The 19,469-nt window shown below is 40.5% G+C and overlaps 2 protein-coding genes across 3 annotated transcripts in view; one reads left to right on the plus strand and one right to left on the minus strand.

Annotated features, from left to right (window-relative positions):
* Positions 1–5,068, plus strand: part of entpd6 (ectonucleoside triphosphate diphosphohydrolase 6) — a 44,476-nt gene extending 39,408 nt beyond the window's left edge. The window contains exon 14 of the mRNA XM_039737837.1: positions 1,615–5,068. Coding sequence (XP_039593771.1) covers positions 1,615–1,701 — 87 coding nt within the window. The 3' untranslated portion in view covers positions 1,702–5,068. The remainder of the gene's footprint in view (positions 1–1,614) is intronic.
* A 318-nt stretch (positions 5,069–5,386) lies between these two features.
* On the minus strand, positions 5,387–13,945 carry LOC120516621 (barrier-to-autointegration factor-like protein). 2 transcript variants are annotated; one of them, XM_039738413.1, is made up of 3 exons: positions 13,840–13,945; positions 8,751–8,892; positions 5,387–6,020 (listed from the first exon to the last, which is right to left on the minus strand). In XM_039738413.1, exons 2-3 carry the CDS (start codon positions 8,874–8,876, stop codon positions 5,874–5,876), a joined length of 273 nt encoding a protein of 90 aa, XP_039594347.1. In that variant the 5' UTR covers positions 8,877–8,892; positions 13,840–13,945; the 3' UTR covers positions 5,387–5,873. The 2 variants fall into 2 exon arrangements, with proteins under 2 accessions (XP_039594347.1, XP_039594346.1); XM_039738412.1 differs by lacking the exon at positions 13,840–13,945 and adding an exon at positions 13,423–13,590.
* Positions 13,946–19,469: the final 5,524 nt, after the last annotated feature.

Here is a 19,469-nt window from a genome sequence, read left to right on the forward strand (position 1 = left end):
GGGAAAACGTGATAAGGCAGACTCATGTGTGGAATGCTCAGACCTTGAGTACTTTGCACAAATCTTTTTCTGTTTGCTAAAACAAAGCATGCTTTTACAAGGTTTATTAAAGCCTACTTCTCAGACATGAATTAGTACAAGGGAACGAAGAGAACATTCAGTTTCCACACTGTCAGCATTCTTTGTCTGAGTGCCACCACCGTGCGCCCCTATTGCTTTTGAAATTAAATAGAGTTGGCCAGGTTGGCATCCCAACTATTTTTGGGACTCATTCTTACTTTGTGACTCAAGCCGATATATATATATATATATATATATATATATATATATATATACTGTATACATACACATAAACACACTGTTTTTGTTATTTGTTTCTATCAAATATACTTACAAAGTTACAACTATTTGAAATTGCACACATACTTTATGGACACCCTGTGTGTGTGTGTGTATATATATATATATATATAGTGGGATGCAAAAGTTTGGGCAACCTTGTTAATAGTCATTATTTTCCTGTATAAATCATTGGTTGTTACGATAAAAAATGTCAGTTAAATATATCATATAGGAGACACACACAGTGATATTTGAGAAGTGAAATGAAGTTCATTGGATTTACAGAAAGTGTGCCTTAATTGTTCAAACAAAATCAGGCAGGGTTTCATTTCGAAATTCTACGCGTAATGGTCATAACTGGAAGGTATTTTTCTCCATATACTGTAATGGAGTTGAGCTTGAAAGCTGTGGGGAGCGGAGTTTCGTGTGACAAACCACGGTGTAAACCTAAAGTTTAAATTAAGTTCATAGACAGGCTGCCGCTGGCGTTTGTCATGCCCACTGGTAATGCGGGATACAAGTTTAATGAGAGGACGCAGGATATAAACGAGAGTTTTGATCACTTTGTAACTAAGTTAAAATTGCAGGTGAGGGAGAGAGACTGTGTTTGTGGGGAATTGACAGTTAAAGCGGGTGGGGGAGTCACGTCATCATCTCCCCTCCCATTCACCTCATTTCGCTCTGAGCTGATCTCCGCAGCTAATGCAGTGTAATACGGAAGCGAGTTTGTGACACTGCCACCAAATACTCACAGAAAAATCCACAAGTTAATCCACACGCTGTCTCTAGAGTTTAGCCTTTTATTAGTATCGATATTTTTCTCAAACAATTTAAGAAAAAAAAAAAACACTTTATTTTCCTCCCAGGCTAGGCTACGCTAGGTATTTCAAACAGTGATGGGTGCCGGTTACTTCTGCCAGCTTCAAGAGATAACTTTCAGAGAAAATTTTAATTAAATTAATTTAATTTAAATTTTAAGAGATCTTTTTCAGAGATGACTTTGTGTTCTTTTTCCATGGAGGGATACCAATAAATTTGTCCACGTCCGTCCGGCTGCTTACTCCAACTGGAGTACAGGATGGTGGAGTGACTTGCACGCAGCCCCACAGTGTCAGTAGGCGATTTGAACCCACAGCTTCGTGTGCCACACTACCTGATTTAGTTGTTTCACAGCAAAAGCCTGAGGTTTACTTGTGTTGTTGTGTTTCGCTAAGTCGCGTAAATGAATTTATTTTAACAAGCATTTGATTTTATTTTATTTTTTTCCTTTAGCTTGCCAGAAAGATTAACGATGTGGAGACCAGCTGGGCGCTTGGAGCCACCTTTCGTTATATCGAGTCACTTCAAAGGCAGCTTTGAAGCCTTGAATCAAATGAAGAAGATGAAGGAAACTCCTTGGGTAAAAGATACAAGCACACCATTGGTGTCTCACTCTCTTTATTTTTGTGGTACTGTATTACTCAGCTTATGTTCTTCATATACATGACATTTATTTAAGGAGGTGTTATTGCATCTGTGGGCACACATGTTAAAGCTGCCCAGGGTTCTCCTTACTGGTGGCAGCTCCAAAGTGCCAATACATATGGATGTGAAAACTGAGGTACTGTAGGTGGACATACACTGAGGGAGGAGAAACCTTCTGCAGACGACTGTCATTGTGTACAATTGAGTGACGCTTTTATGTCATCTTAAAAGTGATTTGGACAATGTGACAAAAAAAAAAAACAGTAAACATACTGTAGCAAGAGTGACAAGACGTTCTGCTGCAGTTCAGTATTTGGCATACTGTATGTCTAAAAATGCCACACTGTACACTTTTAGATGCATCAACGATGGTCATCCTTGTTTTAGGGCGCATTCACACTGGAGCTTTGTAAATTTCCAGCGTTTTGACATTTTTCAATCTTTAATTCCCCCCTCCAGTATTTTCAGGAAACATTTCACAGGTAAAATTTGACTTCCGTCATTTCCTGTCACCAGTTTGTGGGTTGACCAGAATGTCTTCTGTGACTTTGTTTTTTTTAGCCTGGAGATCCCAGTACTCGGAGATAGTTTATCACCACAGGTATTTGTCACGTATTGGGTTAAGAGTGTCATAGAAAATAATGGCAGGGAGCTTCACAAGTCATTTAGTCTGGTCCAGGGTTAAAAAGGTTTAGGTGTGAATGGGCCCTAAATCTGCACCACAATGTAAGATGCTTTGATTTTAGTCTTAGCAGCCATGTCAAGTCTGCCTAATCATTTCCAAGACAAGTTGGATTTGTTCGTTCATTTATTCGTTTGTTCATGTATTTATTTGTTCGTTCATTCTTTCATTGCTTTTCTGCTGTCCATTGTTCAAGTTTTGTCACTTTTAATTTGTAAAAGCAAGCTTTTCAACAAAAAGGATCCAGGATTGGAATGTTTTACATTTAGTCATTCACTGTACTAGCCAAGCAGCTCAATTACTTGAACCAATTGAAAATGATTTAAAGTTGTTGGGGGCAATTGTAACCTACAATACCGAGATTGTAGTAGGAATCTTAACTGAGTGCTGGCACTAGGATTTTATAAAACTCTACAACTTAAAAAGGTTTCTGGATCTTCCCTTGTGTCTGAAAATTAAAAGCCCAGAAATTACCATCAGTTATCATGTAGTGGGGGAGAGGTGGGGGTCTCAGTGCAACACATGTATACAAAGTGAAGAACACTTCTTACAGCTCAGGGTGGGGGTACACGGGTGGGAGCACCGATCCCATTGATGGCCAGTGTGGAATGTACTGAAGGGAGACAATAAATTACTTGTGAGAATATAATCAATTTTTATCTTAACAATTTCCATTCAGTATTTTACATCTTTATTAACATTAACTCATGCTGGCCTGAATTTCATTTTTTTTTTTATATTATTATTCCCAAGTAATAAGGAGAGGAAGTGATTATACAGTTCCGGAGCAGTGCATGCATTCTGAGAAGTTTGTACGAATGGTCCATCTGTCCATACTGTTAATATTGATTCACTGGCATTAAGAGTTAGGAGAGCTTAAATCCCTCAGATCAATAAAATGTCACATCCACAAGAACTCCTCGACAGGATTCAGGATATTTCATATGCTGTAGAGCAGCTCTTTAATGAATTTTATTAATTCTCTCTTTAAAGCTGCTTTTGTAATTTATTTTTCAAATCACATGCGTCACCAAGTCACTTTATCAGTTATCTACTTGCTCTTATAGGATTGTTTCTCATTGATAAAGGAGTTGTCTTAATACGTATTAACACTTTAATGAAAATGCTCTTGGCATTGAGCCCTGCAAGCACCAGCTATGTTTTGGTCTTAAGGCTCCATTTCCTCCACTGGTGGTCTGAATCGGGCTGTTGCTCATGGGTGGGCTCATCACACTATGCTGATGCGTCTTCGTTCAGTACATCTGAAGTTGCCAGCATGCCTGTTGCTCTTCTCCTATTCAACTGCATGCCCTACTTCATGTTGTATTTCTATTGACAGGCACTCCACTGTAGTCTGCCAAATCAAACCCCTATACATTACACACTGGTGAAGAAAATCGATTCACACCCCAATGAAAACTGAACTTGGTGTGAGAGAAATTGGCTTTTTTTTTTTCTTTTTTAAATCAAGCCTGTTACCTGTGCGGCCCTCAGAGCTTAACCATGAACATTCTCTCAGTATTCTTAAGCACACTTGTGCTTCAGTTTCAAATCTTTTAGTGAGGCTGCTCAAACATCTCACCAGACAGGCCACCTGTTCTTTAAGGGTGAACACATCATCTGTGGTGGTCCATTCCATCATCCCCATAGGGAAACTAACTTCATTTGAAATTTGGCTCAAATTTTCTATGTGCCACAAATGTAAGCCTTGTTCATGCAGAGGATGAATGTGAACTTGGACTTCATGTCTGGGATAATAACGAGGTTCAGCATGGACAGCTAATTAAATTTGTGACATCACATACTTTTTTCCTGAGCTTGTACCGTAACTGACAACAGTAGCCCAGTGGACAACTCAATTGTAGCTTGTGCGATTTCTTAAATGGCACTAATGTCAGAGTATGTTGCCTCCACAATAAAGAGTGGGCACAGCCTGGCACCGGTTTACTAATGAACAACTGAAAGCACTAAATTATTGCATTTTATTAATTAGGTTAGCATCTGAGATAACCACAGTATAATAATAATATGGCCACACTTCTCTACCAGCTTCATTTACACATGAAACACAATGCAAGATGACGTACTTGTTTGAGGGGTTGTGGCAGCCCAAGAGTACCACCATGTATTACCAGTGCACTGCTATTCAACAGCATGGCTTTGTATTAAAGCAGCAATACGCTTTTGCTGAAGAAAAAGTAGGAACTGGAAACATACAAAAACCTTAACACTAAATTAAAACATGCCTTACAGGAAACACTGCCTCAAGTTTTATTGGTCCTTAAAACACAATGCGGCTTACTGGTAATGCAGTTTAGTTAGAGCAGGTAACAAGCCAGCTGAAGAACATGACGAGAAACAAGGACTGCACTTCTGTAAAAACCGGCAGGTGGGGCGCTCAAGTTTGAACTGTGCTTTGTGAATAAACAGCCAATGAGCAAACAAATGGATGTCTAACACACAAACTGTGAATTTTGTACTTGGTTTATGCTGAATCTTTGTACTACATAGTTCAATGAAATGTTTAAAGCAAAAAAAAATTAAACCATTTGGCCATTAAAGTGAAAATTCATACCTTGTTTCAAAGTGTTGATGCTTTACTTGTCCAGACCACGTAGAAAAACCTTTACCTCCCCCAATTCTACCTCACACCTGTATTTGACTTCTCCATCACACACCTACCTGCACATTACACTTTATATTTCCTTTCTGTTTCTATACTTTGTCGCCTCTGTTACTTATTTATTGCGTTTATCTTTATATGTTGGTTTTGTCATTTGGTGTGGACAGCAAAGAATGAATCTCATTGTACAGGGGAATGTGTTTCCTTACTGTGCACAGGACAATAAACATTTGAACTTGAATTCAACAAAGAGCCAACACAAAATGCTGCAAGTATTAGTGCAAGAATTCACAAAAGTGTACAAGACAAACTTTAGTCTTTATTACATAACTTTAGTTCAATACCAATAAAAATGTAACAGTCAAAGCCTTAAGATTCTATATTAGTTCCTCAGCACATCTCGAACAAACATTTAACAGTCTCGCTAGCCCCCCCATTTTAGAACATCTCTTTTTTAATGTATGTAATGAATTATGAATGTACCCCAATACAAGTTTCAAGTATTAGCCTTGAATCTGAAATTGAAGCTTCAGTCAGCGTTAAGTGCCAAATTCAACAAAGTTCACATATGCAGTTATTTGAGGAATCAACTCTTGGGGTTTAGTTTGCATGTTCACAATGTTCTTTACTTTAAAACGCTTTCATCCCAGGAGGTCCTTTTAATCAACCGACATTTCCAAAATAAAAAAACACTCCGGCTCTCCAGTCAACTCGTTCCAGGTTTACCAGACCCGAGAGGTTTTCAGTCCGTTTCAGCATTTTTTAAAGGAAGGCATCACACCATTCTTTTAAACAAGAGTAACACAAGAGAGCCTGCTTAGAATTGGCGCCACATGCATCTTTCAACCAGTCAATGAAGAGGTCGTCGTCCTTTCTGAGGATAAGAAACTGACCGAGAACGACATACGCCTGGAGGGGAGAAAAGGAGGGAAACAATTAGTTATGTGCAGTCAATCTTCTTATAACAGCTCCAAATTAAGTCACAATGCAGTAGTTGGTGTTCAATAACAAACATACTGTACTTTTAAACAGATGCAGTGCTGTGAAAAAGTATTTGCCCCCTTTGGATTTTGTCACACTTATGTTTCAGATCAAACAAATTTAAATATTAGACAAATAACAAAAAAAATTCAGTTTGACAATTTATTAAGGAGGAAAAAAAAAATTAAAATATCTATCCAAACTTACATGGCCCTGTGTGAAAACGTAATTACCCCCTTGTTAAATCATGAAGCGTGTTTAATTGCATTTTTTGGAGAGCCACAGGCAGACCGGATTACAGCCAGACCTGTTGAATCAAGAGATCACTTAAACTGTCAGACAAAAGTGAAGTAGGCCAAAAGATCCCAAAAAGAAGACATCATGCTGCAATCTAAAGAAATTCAGGAAAAGATGAGAAAAAGTAATTGACATCTGTCAGTCTGGAAAAGGTTACAAAGCCATTTCTAAAGGCGAGAGCCATCATCCACAAATGGAGAAACATGGAACTGTGGTGAACCTTCCCAGGAGTTGCCGGCCTACAAAAGTAACCCCAAGAGTGCAGCGACAACTCCTACAAGAGGTCACAAAAGAACCAGAACAACAACATCTAAAGAACTGCAGGCCTCAGTGACTCAACCATAAGAGAGAGACTGGGCGAAAAAGGTATGCATGGCAGAGTCCCAAGGCGAAAACCACTGCTGACCAAAAAAAACAAAGGCTCCTTTCACTTTTGCCAGAAAAACATCTTGATGATCCCCAAGACTTTTGGGAAAACATTCTGTGGACTAACGAAACAAAAGTTGAACTTTTTGGAAGGTGGGCAGCCCGTTCCATCTGGCGTACAAGTAACAACATTTCAGAAAAAAAATAAATCATCATACCAACAGTCAAACATGGTGGTGGTAGTGTGATGGTCTGGGGCTGCTTCAGGACCTGGATGACTTGCTGGGATTGATGGAACCAGGAATTCTGCTCTCTACCAAAAACTCCTGAAGGAGAATGTCCGGCCATCAGTTTGTGACCTCAAGCTAAAGCACACTTGGGTTCTGCAGCAGGACAATGATCCAAAACACACCAGCAAGTCCACCTCTGAATGGCTTAAAAAAAAAAAAGGTTTTGGAGTGGCCAAGTCAAAGTCCAGACTTGATTCCAATTGAGATGCTGTGGTGTGACCTTAAAAAGGTGGTTCATGCTCAGAAACCCTCCAATGGGGCGGAATTGAAACAATTCTGCAAAGAGTGGGCCAAGATTCCTCCACATCGATGTGAAAGACTCATTGCCAGTTGTCGCAAACACTTGATTGCAGTTGATGCTGCCAAGGGTGGTACAACCAGTTAAGTTTAGGAGCAATTATTTTTTCCACGTAGGGCCGTCTAGGTTTGGATAGTGTTTTCCCTTAATAAATAAAATCACATAAAAACTGCATTGTGTGTTTACTTGGGTTATCTTTGTCTAATATTTAAAATTTGTTTGATCTGAAACATTTAAGTGTGACAAACATGCAAAAAAATAAAATCAAGAAGGGTGAACACTTTCACAACACTGTACCCCTGTTTTTGCCAAGAATAAAAGTATTCAGCATCAAAACAATATTGTTTAGAAAATGCCTCTCCCACTTACCCAACTTTATTACCCTTCGCTCTGCCATATGTAATATTACTAGGATTTCATTCAACAGCATTCACTCTGTTTGCGCAGTACGCCATTCCATTCATGGACACAACAAGCTGGATTTGCTTCATTTCAATGCCTTTAACAAAATGTAAGCCTGAAAGGCAACCTGGCCTATCCCACCATAATCTGATCCTTCATGCTTCAGAGAACTGGGTGGAAGGACAGACAGCCCTCTGCTTGTGAAAAACTGGGTTGTCCCCGGTTGTGCCACTACACTGTGGTTTGCAAAGGGAGAAAACAGAATACTTGTCCCGTTCAAGGCCGGGTAATAAGTCACATGCCAGGAGTGACAGCAGGCCTTGGGAAGTTTAAACTCCTGTGGAGCAGTGAAGCCACAACATGGAGGAAGGCGACATTGTGCTGGGGTGCTTGGTGACTGACAAATATACAATGCTCAAAACAGTCACCACATTAGCCACACCTGCAAATGTCAGTGCTGCATGACAAACATTACACCACAACTCACTGTACATTGGTTTTGGTCTAAACCTTTCAAAAAAAAAAAAAAAAGTACTGGTACAAAACTCCAATTCAGACAGCATTCAGAAATGCAGGTTTGCTAGCTTGTAGAGACTTCACCGACTCAAAGATGGCTCTGCTGCCAAAGAGGTTTCTACAGACATATGTAAGAGTCTGAATACTTGTATGAATGAGCCAAGTTGGGATTTTTTATTTCATAAATGTGTAAACCTTTCTGAAAACCATTTTTACACTTTATTACAGACGATGGAGTGCAGATTGATGGGCAAAAACGTCAAATTGATCCATTTAAAATTAAATCCACAACACAATCAAGTGTGCAGTAAGTGAAGAGGTCTGAACACCTTTCTGAATCCACTGTAGGCCTGCAAATTTTTATAAAAAAAAGTACCAGACGCTGGAAACAAAACCTCCAGTACAACACGCACACCCAATATCAGATTTGTTCAGGGTGCTTCTCGATCAAAACTGTTCAAAATGAAGAGGAGGAGGAGTGAGACTCACCTTATCAAAGCCCTGCTCTTCAAGCTTTTTACCAAGAACCTCTCCGATTCCAGAAAGGGCAGTGACAGGCTTGTCCCCCATGGGTTCAGCTACAAAGTCCCGGTGTTTCTGAGAGGTAGAGGACATGACTGCAGGTTTTAGTCTGTAGTGGGAAGAAGGACAGGAAGTAAAGGAGGAAAGAAAAGTTTGGCTTTTTTAACACAGAATTAAATTGCCATTGTAGGTTAACTATACACACACACACACGTTAGTGTAAGAGCCATAAGTCGTTCAGGAAGTAATTTTTTTTTTTTTTAATAACGTAACTTTGCACACATGACTTCATTGATTCAAACAATTTTTGAAACTTGTTTAGCATTGTGGGGAATTACAATGTTGCTTTTTTATATATTTTATGGTGAAAGTCGCTATTCTATTAATTGATTGAATGAATTAGTTGATGTGTGCCACACGATTTTATTTAGTCCCATTATAACCATAAACTGTGGTTAAAGAAATGTTTTTGCTTTTTAGTGCATTTATATCTAAAGAAAAACATTTTACTGAAATTTTTTTTTTTTACTTTTTAGTTGGGAGTATTTTTGCAAATGATTTTTCTTTAATAATCTTTCATGAATGGGAAACTTCTTTAAAAGTATTACACAATATATATCTTATGCTATATAGCACAATTATTTAAATAGTAAAAAGAATATTTTGGTCTCTTATTTTTCTGTTCAGGCTCCTATGGGATTAGCGCTTGGTCACGAACAGCAAGCTTACACCAATGCTTCCTCACCGTGATCATCAACGTTACTCCTATGCAAGAGTAAGCGAGTCAAGTCGGCCCACATATTTACCAACTCCCCTCACCAGAAGAGGCAAGTCTCTCCCTCATAAGCTCCTGTATCTCACTCTAGTCTCTCCGTCATTGTTGTGTGTGCGTTAATTGAAATCACATATACATTGAGTTCGGCGAAATTTGTTAAGTAATTGCATCAGTTTTGACGGATTATTGTACTGTCATTGATACTGAACACATACAAAAAATGTGAAGAAATTTGCTTCGCCAAAAGTGGGTTTTATCAGTTGGAAGATTTGACCTAGACAGACAGAGAAGTTAAATAAGAGTTTAATTTAAAAAACAAATTGAACAGGAAACACAATCCGCTCACCCAAAGCACTCCTTATTTTTGTAGGACGACAAAGCCTTAGGAATAAAGTATTTACAACCCAAATTCTTCAGTTTTATGAGCTTTCAAAGTCGTGGCTCCTCCCTTATGCTTACCCTTTGAAATTCAAATTTGCAGAAACACAGCTGAAGCATTACTAAAACATGGCTGCATTCGCAACAACTTTCTTCCGCAAAGCATACTACACTTTCCAAACACCATCCTTTCACACAACATACTTTTGTTCAGAACAGATGGATCAGCCGAGTGTGTCAATTTTTATTTGACTGTCAAAAAACGTACCATGGAGATTGGAGGGTCGCACAGATCACTAAACTTGCACCCTACAACACAACTTAAATTACTACATGCATCTACAGTTTTGTGCCAAGCAAAAATAAATTTGTTTTGTCAGCAGATTTGCAAAAACGCTACAACATATTAAAAGCCCATTCATTACAACAACCAAACAAACCAAAATAGTACAGTGGCATGCAAGTTTGGGCCCCCTTGCTTAAAATGTCTGTTATTGTGAATAGTTAAGCGAGCAGAAGATGAACGGATCTCCAAAAGGTGACATTTCTTTTTAGTATTTTATGCAACATTAATGCATTGTATGTTTTGTACAATTTGTACAGTGAAAAAAGAAAACGGAGCACCATGCAAAAGTTTGGGCACCCGAAGATATGAAGGTCTCAGACTTTCATTAGTTTGTGAGGACTATGACTTGTCCACAGTCATTGTTGGGAAACTCCAGGTGAAGCAAATGTCAAAGTTGTTTTAATTCTCGGACTCCTCAAACCTTGAAACAATCAGCAGCCATGGACTTCTCCAAGGAGCTGCTTAGCACTCTGAAAAAAATAAAAAAAAATCGAAACTCAAAAAAGCAGGTGAAGGCTACAAAAAGCAAAGCTTTTCAGATCGCTGTTTCCTCAGTTCTTAATATTAAGAAATGGTAGTTAACAGATACAGTAAAGTCGTATCTATCTATCTATCTACAGTGGCATTCAAATTGAGGGGCTGACGACCAAGAAACTTTCTGAAGGAACTGCTCGCTGGATTGATAGAAAGGCAACTAAAACCCCAATCTGACTGTGAAAGACCACCCTATAGAGTGGTGGTGCACTGTTCTACTGTGCAACAATATCTGAACAAATAGGACCTCCATGGTAGAATCAGCAGAAGAAAGCCTTTACTGCATCCTAGCCACAAAAAGTCAATGCCTGAACACTGCAAATGAACATCTAAACAAGCCTGATGCACTTCAGAAACGAGTCCTGTGGGCTGATGAATTCAAAATAGAACTTGCAAAAAAAAGCATATTTGAAGAGGAATATTAAAAAAAAAAAAAGGGGGGGGGGCCAAATTCCAGGAAAATAGCAGGTCTCGAAATATTAGGCCTGGCGTTGGGTCAATCAGTTTTGGGCTTGTGTTGCAGCCAGTGGCAAGGGGAACAGGTCACTGGCAGAGGGAAGAATGAATCTAATTAATATCAGCAAATTCTGGAAGCAAACATCACACTATCTGTAAAAATGTTGAAGCTAAAGAGGAGGGGTCCTACAACAAGATAACAATCCAAAATACACCTCCAAATCTACACTCGCAGTCACCTGACCTAACCAGTGTATGCAAGATGGCCCAAGAATCTTGCAGGAGTAGAAGCCTTGTACAAAGTCGAATAGGTGAAATATCCCCAAGTATGAAATGAGACACTCAGCTGGTGACAAAAAGCCGTGATACTTTACTAAGTACTGACCATTTTGAGGGCCCAAACTTTTCTTCAGGCCCTTTTTAATTTGTTATTTTGTACCCATGAATGATGAAAATAATGCAATCTTGCTGAAAATATTAAAAGAAATGTGTCACCTATAACCATATACTTTTTGCTGATCAGTTCATCTGCTGCTCAATTAACTATTCACAGTAACAGACATTTTAAGCAAGGGGGCCAGATTTTTACATGCCACTGTAAAAATACAGCAATGAGCAGGCTGCTTAGGATTGATCGAACATTTTCTGCATATTACAAAAAATGTAACACTGACTACTGATTAATGCAAATGATTTAAGCATGTGTGTGGTTATTAAAGTTGAACGTATTTTAGAAGATTAATAGCAGATGGAATGAAAGAAAGAGTACTTGAAGATGTTGCTATTAATCCTCCAACTTTTAATGTGTAACCTGATGGCAACAACTATAATTGAGAATGTAGTGGACGAAAACCGTTTCCAGTTTGGCATGTAAAAAGTTAACATTAGGCCAAAAAGTACAAGTTAATAGATTTCATCGTGGCAATGAAAATGGTAGAATGTAAAAGAGTAAACTTGGCACATAAATGGCAACTTGTTCGTACTGAGGTTGCCCTGAAACCCTAATACTAGTACAGGCCAGTATTTCTTGATACGAAGTCAAATTCAACCTCGAACAGCTTTTGCCGCTGTATTGCGGGTATGCAGCAATAATTAAAAAGCTCACAGATAAGCGCAGGTAGCAGTACGAGCCAAGCATGCAGAGTTCCGACAACTTCTTACGTGCATACCCAACGATTGCCACCCTCCGACGGCGCAGTAAACGCACACCGAAACTTTTCTGCATTCAAATATCGCCTCAGGAACAGTCCGTTAACTTCGGCTGATGGTTGTAAAACGACGCTAACTGTCGTCCGTTAAAACAAGGGAATGCGATCACACAGCCATCCCCTTAAGCATTCACGTAGCACACGTCGTCACTAGTCGCTTTACAGATACTCGCACTATGTATAATGGTTTCGTCCGTCATCTTTTACAACAATCTAATAAACGGTAGGCTGGATCATGGACATAATCTAGAAGTAATGGAACAGCGGGGAGAAGGATGCTCCCACACCCAAGGCCCACTTCTAGAAGGCCAGTAAACCAGGTGTGTAACAAACCCACCTTCCTTTCCTCTTATGCAAATATTTCACTTACACGCAGCAAAAGTTGGCCGAAAGTTCCAAACGGTCTCCCCATAAAGGTTTGTTTGCGAGAATATTCAACGTAGATCCGAATATTCTACGGCGTAGGTCCAACACTACCAGGGTGGGGTGGGGTGGGGTGGGGTGGTCTAGGGCGCCAGCGTTCATTTGCTGAATTACGCCTGACTGAGAACCTAAACATGGGAGAAGGTAAACTCATCGCAGCGTTATCACCATTAATCCCCCCAGCTGTAGCTCCAATAGTAAAACAAATCGATTACACGTGCCAAAGGGAGCACCACGATCACTCCCATTAACCGTGTAACCCACCTTGGTCCAAGGACGCTATGTCCATTTTGACAGGGCCTCCCCAACGTGGAAGACAGAAACGCCGCTAGGAACTGTTTTGTCAAATGACCGAGATACGTCCATGTTCTGTGCTAATGAAATGTGTAGTCAAAATCACTTGAAACTTTGAGGCAACATCGTAAAGTTGTGGGACGCCCAACGGTTCGCAAAACGTTTCCACCGTTATTTCAAATAGTCAAGCACAAAAACGGAGTACTAGGCGGGATCACATCTTACCTGCAATGTCCCTGAAATAAACGTCTAGCAGCTTGTCGCGACAAAAATCGCTATATTCTAAACGGACACTAAGCCGCAGCACCCGACAGAAAGTACGCGGGCGGCGTGCACAGCGCTTGTTTATATACACCAGAGTCACGTGACCCTCGAGCGCTGCCAGCTAGTGTGCGGCTCATTTGAGTTCCGGGTAGGCGGAGCGGCACAAACGCTTCGAGGTAAACACAGCGGTTTCATTTCGAATTCGAAAACACAAAGTCCAGCGTTTGGACACCCTGTACATAAGTAAATATCGCAGTTTGGTATAAACGAAATATGCTATTTCACACAGACTTAACCTCTGACGTGACACAGGCGCCTGCCTTTGTGCAACACAGATACCGCTATTACGGAATGGAATTTATATCAACAGTACTATACCGTTAGCACACACCACTTCCGATCGTCATGCCTGTCTGTACGGCACCAGTGCGTCCAGCTTAATGAGGCCAGAAAAGGTTCGTCTTATGTGGCTCAGTTTGAATGTGACGTCATCGTCGGCGCAGCCATAGACATAGAATTACTAGAGGCCGCATGACCAGCAGCATCGTACGTCAACGTCGCCGCCATATTGCGAGTGGCACTGCTGTGGAGTGAGGTAATGGATAAAGATGCCTCACGCATGTGCTGCTTGGAATTGTACAAACCGCTGTACGCTCCAAAGCAGATTCCGGGGGATTACATTTCATAGGTAAGGCTGAACAATTGTTTTGTTTATATCTGGCCATTAGAAAATCCCATTTTATAATCTTAGCACTCAAGGTCACCTTACAATAAAATTAAACAACATTAGTAAAATTAAAACAAGAGAATGCTAAATCAAAAAGCAATAATTAGCAAACAAACAAAGATAACTGACAGTAACAGTGCAAAATTCACAATTGATATGCCAGTTTGAAAAGATAAGTTTAGAGGGCAGTTTTAAAATGTGTTATTGAATTGAGCTGCTGGATATGAGAGGGAAGAGAATTCCTGAGTGGAGGAGCACCAGGAGAGACGCTCGAGCTCACATAGCACAGAGTCTGACATGTGGCACAGAAAGCGGAGCTGCAGATGAGGATCTGAGTGAGGAGAGGAGTGCCAGTCTGGAGGAGGTCAGCGAGGTGTGGAGAGATTTAAATGTTCAGAGCGGGATTGTGTGTCGTATTCTGTAGTGACGTTGAGAGAGAATCAGTGTGACGTGTTCAGTGGATTTACAACAGCAGGTTATTATCCTGGCAGCAGAATTGTGAAGAAGTTGTAAGCGATGGATACGTTTTTATGGGATGCCAGATAGAATAGCATTACAGTAATCTATACGTGAGGTGACTTGGGCATTAACCAATACTTCTGTACTGTGTTGCATAAGAACAGGACGAAGTCTAGAAATGATTCGGAGATGGAAGAAGGCAGTCCGAGAAATGTTACTTATATGGGAGGAATTATTTTATAATAATAATTATTATTATATAATAATTGTCATTATTAATGTATAAATGGATATAAATAATTGCATTTAAACGATTCATCAAAATCTGTTGTATGTAAACGATACTGTTTTAAACGTTTTTTTATCAGAAAACCCGTTTTCCACATCTACCTGTATTAGTTTAAATGGCACTTTTGCCACTCGCAATATGGTGGACTCACTGATGTATCGTGTCGACTGGGCAACACAGTGAATGTGGAGTCTATCTATGTACAGTACAGGCCAAATGTTTGGACCCACCTCCTCATTCAATGTGTTTTCTTTATTTTCATGACCATCTACAATACTCCATCACTCTCCTTCTTGGTCAAGTAGCCCTTACACAGCCTGGAGGTGTGTTTGGTGTCATTGTCCTGTTGAAAAATAAATGATCGTCCAACTAACCTGCCTTCTGCACAACACAACTGCTGGTCCCAACCCCATTGATAAAGCAAGAAATCCCACTAAATAACCCTGATGAGGCACACCTGTGAAGTGAAAACCATTTCAGGTGACTACCTGTTGAAGCTCATTGAGAGAATGCCAAGAGTGTGCAAAGCAGTAATCAGAGTTTTGAAGAAACTAGAATATAAAACATGTTTTCAGTCATTTCACCTGTTTTTTGTTAAGTACATAACTCCACATGTGTTCATTCAGAGTTTTGATGCCTTCAGTGAGAATCTACCAATGTAAATGGTCATGAAAATAAAGAAAACACATTGAATGAGGAGGAGGTGTGTCCAAACTTTTGGCCTGTACTGTATTTCTATGGGCACAGCCGCTGCCCACACGGGTTTAAGTTGTAAATCGGCCTTGGAGGTCTCATTGACCATCATACCATATTGCACTTCATCCATTTTCTGAAACTTCGTCCTCCAGAAGCAACGATGAGGCTGAAGTTTGCTGTTTAATCTCCAGCTACTTATTTGGATTTTCCGTTCCACCTCAGTTGGTGAATGTAACCAACTTCAGTCCCGTAAAGCAGTAGGAGTGCGCAGGGAATCCAATGGCCTAACTGTAGGCAGTGACGGTGGGGCTCCTGCGGGCCGACGGGGAGGACGTGGCTGTTGTTTCATCAAGTTTTATTATTAACATGCATACTTACTAGAGAGCAGAAGGAAACGGTTAATGTTGTTATCATTCCCACAACTCCGTAAAGCTTAATTATGACTACTGACCATGTATGTAGCTTACATGTGTGACATACAGTGGATTCAGGAAATATTAAGATGCCTTCTGTGCACTTCATTATGTTGTACATTCATTAGAAACTGATACATTTGCCATTTTTGCCCATCATTCTACACTAAATCATTCATCACAACAAAGTGAAAGTATGTTTTCATAAAGAAATGCAGAACTGACTTTTATTTTTATTATTATTATTATTTATTTTTATTTTTTGAAGATTGTATCCCTTTATTGTGTTTAGTGACATCCTTCACATATTCTATAACTCTGGGATGGCCAGTGCAATGCTCTACACTGTGGTGTGCTACTCCAGTGACGTCACCAAATCATTAAACTAATTAAAAGGGAAGGCACCGTTAAAGGGCGCCCTCTGGAGGCAGTAGAGACTGAAAACAAAACTGTCAGCCATTATGGACAATGCAGTACATCCTATGTGTGACACACTTAACACGGAGGACTTTCAGCCAATAAATTATTCAGCATAAGTGTGCCAAGAAAACAATTGGGGCTCATTAATATCAACATTTGTTTATTTGTTCATGCAGTGAGCTTCTGTAAAAAAACAAAATGTCCTTCAAAATAAATAAAGTTCATTATGTTTATGTATTATATAGTGACTTTCATGTCTGTCTGTCTGTTATATAGTGTGGTTCCTATCTATCTATCTATCTATCATATAGCATCTTTCTCATGTATCTATTATATAGCACCTTTCATATCTATCTATCTATCATATCATTCATATATCTATCTATCTATCTATCATATAGCGCCATTCATATCTATCTATCTATCTATCTATCTATCTATCTATCTATCTATCTATCTATCTATTATATAACGCCTTTCATATCTATCTATCTATCTATCTATCTATCTATCTATCTATTATATAACGCCTTTCATATCTATCTATCTATCATCTCTTGAAGTGTTCAGACCCTTTGCTGTGGCCCTCCAGATTGCACTCAGGTTTGCTTTATTTCTCCCAGTGATGTGTCCCGAACTTGACTGGTGTCCACCAGCTGTCAGACTGCATTGATTGGCTGGTGTTTAGGGAGGCACATTTGTATCTGCGTATAAAAGGCCTCACAGTTCACCCTGCACGTCAGGACAAATAACAAGCCATGAAGTTCGGTGAACTCTGTGTAGACCTCTACGGTCAAACTGTGGTTAGGCAGAGATCAGAGGAAGGGGATTAAGGCATTTCTAAAGCTTTGAGTGTTTCCAAGTGCACAGTGGCATCAAGAATTGCTAAATGGAAGATGCCTGTAACTACCTGGACTCTTCGTAGAGCTGGCCATCTGGCCAAACTGAGTAATCAGGTAAGTGTGGCTTTGGTCAAGGATGTAACCACAAACCCACTGGTCATTCTAACAGAGCTTCAGAAGAATGCTAGAACCTGTTGGAAGAATGACCGTCTCAGCAGCACTCTATCAGTCAGGTGTTTAGAGAGCTGTGCCCGACTCCCACTTGGAGTTTGCCAAATGGCATATAAAGGACTCTTGAGAGCAGAAGGATAAAGATTGTCTGGTATGATGAGGTAAAAACTGAACTTTTTGGGGAAAACCACAAGCACCAAGTTAGGCTGAGATCAGTGACTGCTCATCAGCTGCCCAATACCATCCCCGGCAATTCTAGGGACTATGGGGGGCCGTTTCCTCTTGTTGAAAAAAAATAATCGGATTGCCTTGTTTCAACAGAAATTAATTGTGTTTGTGTAACACTTAAAATGTTTAAGTCAATGAAACTAGAAAAGATTAAGTAAAACTTAACAGAAAACACAACCATTTAATTAAATTAAATGCATAAACTGAACATCCCCATAAGTTCATGTTTTGAGGGAAAATAAATAAAAGGGTCTTTCTGGAATCTTCATGAGGATGGTTCCCCTCTGGTATTGCTCAGAAGAACCATTCTGACATCTGGATTTTTAAGAGGGAGCATTGGCATTGCATAGTTGACACCCGATGTGTGTGTGTGTGTGTGTGTTCACCTGTTGTGGCCTGCAGAGGGCGCTCCTGCGTTCAGCACACACTTTTATTTGTTTTTTTTATTCCATGTTTCCCACCAGTACAGCACATTCTCCAGCACAATACAGAGCATTAAACACACTTCTTCTCTTTTTCTTCTCTCTCTTTGCCTCCACTCCTCCTCCTCCTCCTCTTCCTCCAGCAAGCTTTGTCCACCTCCTCCCGACTCTGAATCCTGGAGTAATGGCCACTGGCTCCTTGTAGCGGACACCCAGAAGTGTTCCAGGTGTCCAATGGCCTTCTTTTGGCAGAACTTCCAGGTGTGACAGAAGTGCTGCAACCAAGGGCTCAGCAATCGTCCAGGCACCCCCTGGTGGTGGCCCCGGACCCCAGCAGGGTGGAGCTTCAAAACTCCAAACCAGTGGCCCTGCTGCAAGCCAAGGGGGCTGCCCTCTTAACGCTCTGGGGGTGATAATGTCCTGGATAAGCTCTCTCCCTGGGTCCTTTCAGTACAGCGGCGTCCCAGTCGGGCAAGGGCTTCAGCTGTCCAGGCGATCTTCCTGCCTTTGCTCCAAATTAGTGCCAGCTTAAGGGTACATTACGCCCCTAGGTAGACTTGGTTGCAAGCACCCCAAAAGAGGCATCCAAAACAGAGCCCCTCATTTACATTGGCATATCTGAACGACTTTTTGACACCCCTCTTGGGCATGGAGCCCTAAGCCTAGAGACGGCCCCACACCTGATGATATCCTGACCTGGATACGCTGATTAGGAGGATGGTGGATGAATGGGTGGAGTGGTGGCTCTGAGGCTAAGGATCTGTGCTGGTATCCAGTCACTGCCAAAAGAGATCCTACTCTGCTGGGCCCTTGACAAGTCCTTGACCTGTAATTGCTCCAGGGGCTGCTGTACAATGGCTGACCCCCCAAGGGGTATGCGAAAAAACTAACAAATTTCTAATACAAGAAGTTGTATAAGGCGCACAACAAGCTGTTTTGAAGTGGGAATGCATTACACTGCACGTTGTGTATATTGTATATATGGCATATTATACAGAATAAGTGTGTGTAATATATGTGTGTGTGTATAGACTGTATATATTGTGACCACCAGGGGGCACCGGTACAAGTCCAGCACAAACACAAGTATTTATTTACAGATGGGATACACGTTCCAATAGTTTCCCCGTGCAGAGCCACAGTACAAAAGCACAATAAACGCTACAATCAAAGCTCTCCGCCTTTTGCCTTCCTTTTCTTCCAGTCACAGCCTCCACTTCTCCTCACGCAAGCCTTGTCTTCCTCCTCACGACTCGGGCCCTCCAAATGGAGTGAGGCAGCTCCTTTTATTCAGAATCCCAGGAGTACTTTTGGTGTCTCATAATTGTGACCCAGGAGCAC

The sequence above is a fragment of the Polypterus senegalus genome, chromosome 16, assembly GCF_016835505.1.
Source record: "Polypterus senegalus isolate Bchr_013 chromosome 16, ASM1683550v1, whole genome shotgun sequence".
NCBI classification, from domain to species: Eukaryota; Metazoa; Chordata; class Cladistia; order Polypteriformes; family Polypteridae; genus Polypterus; species Polypterus senegalus.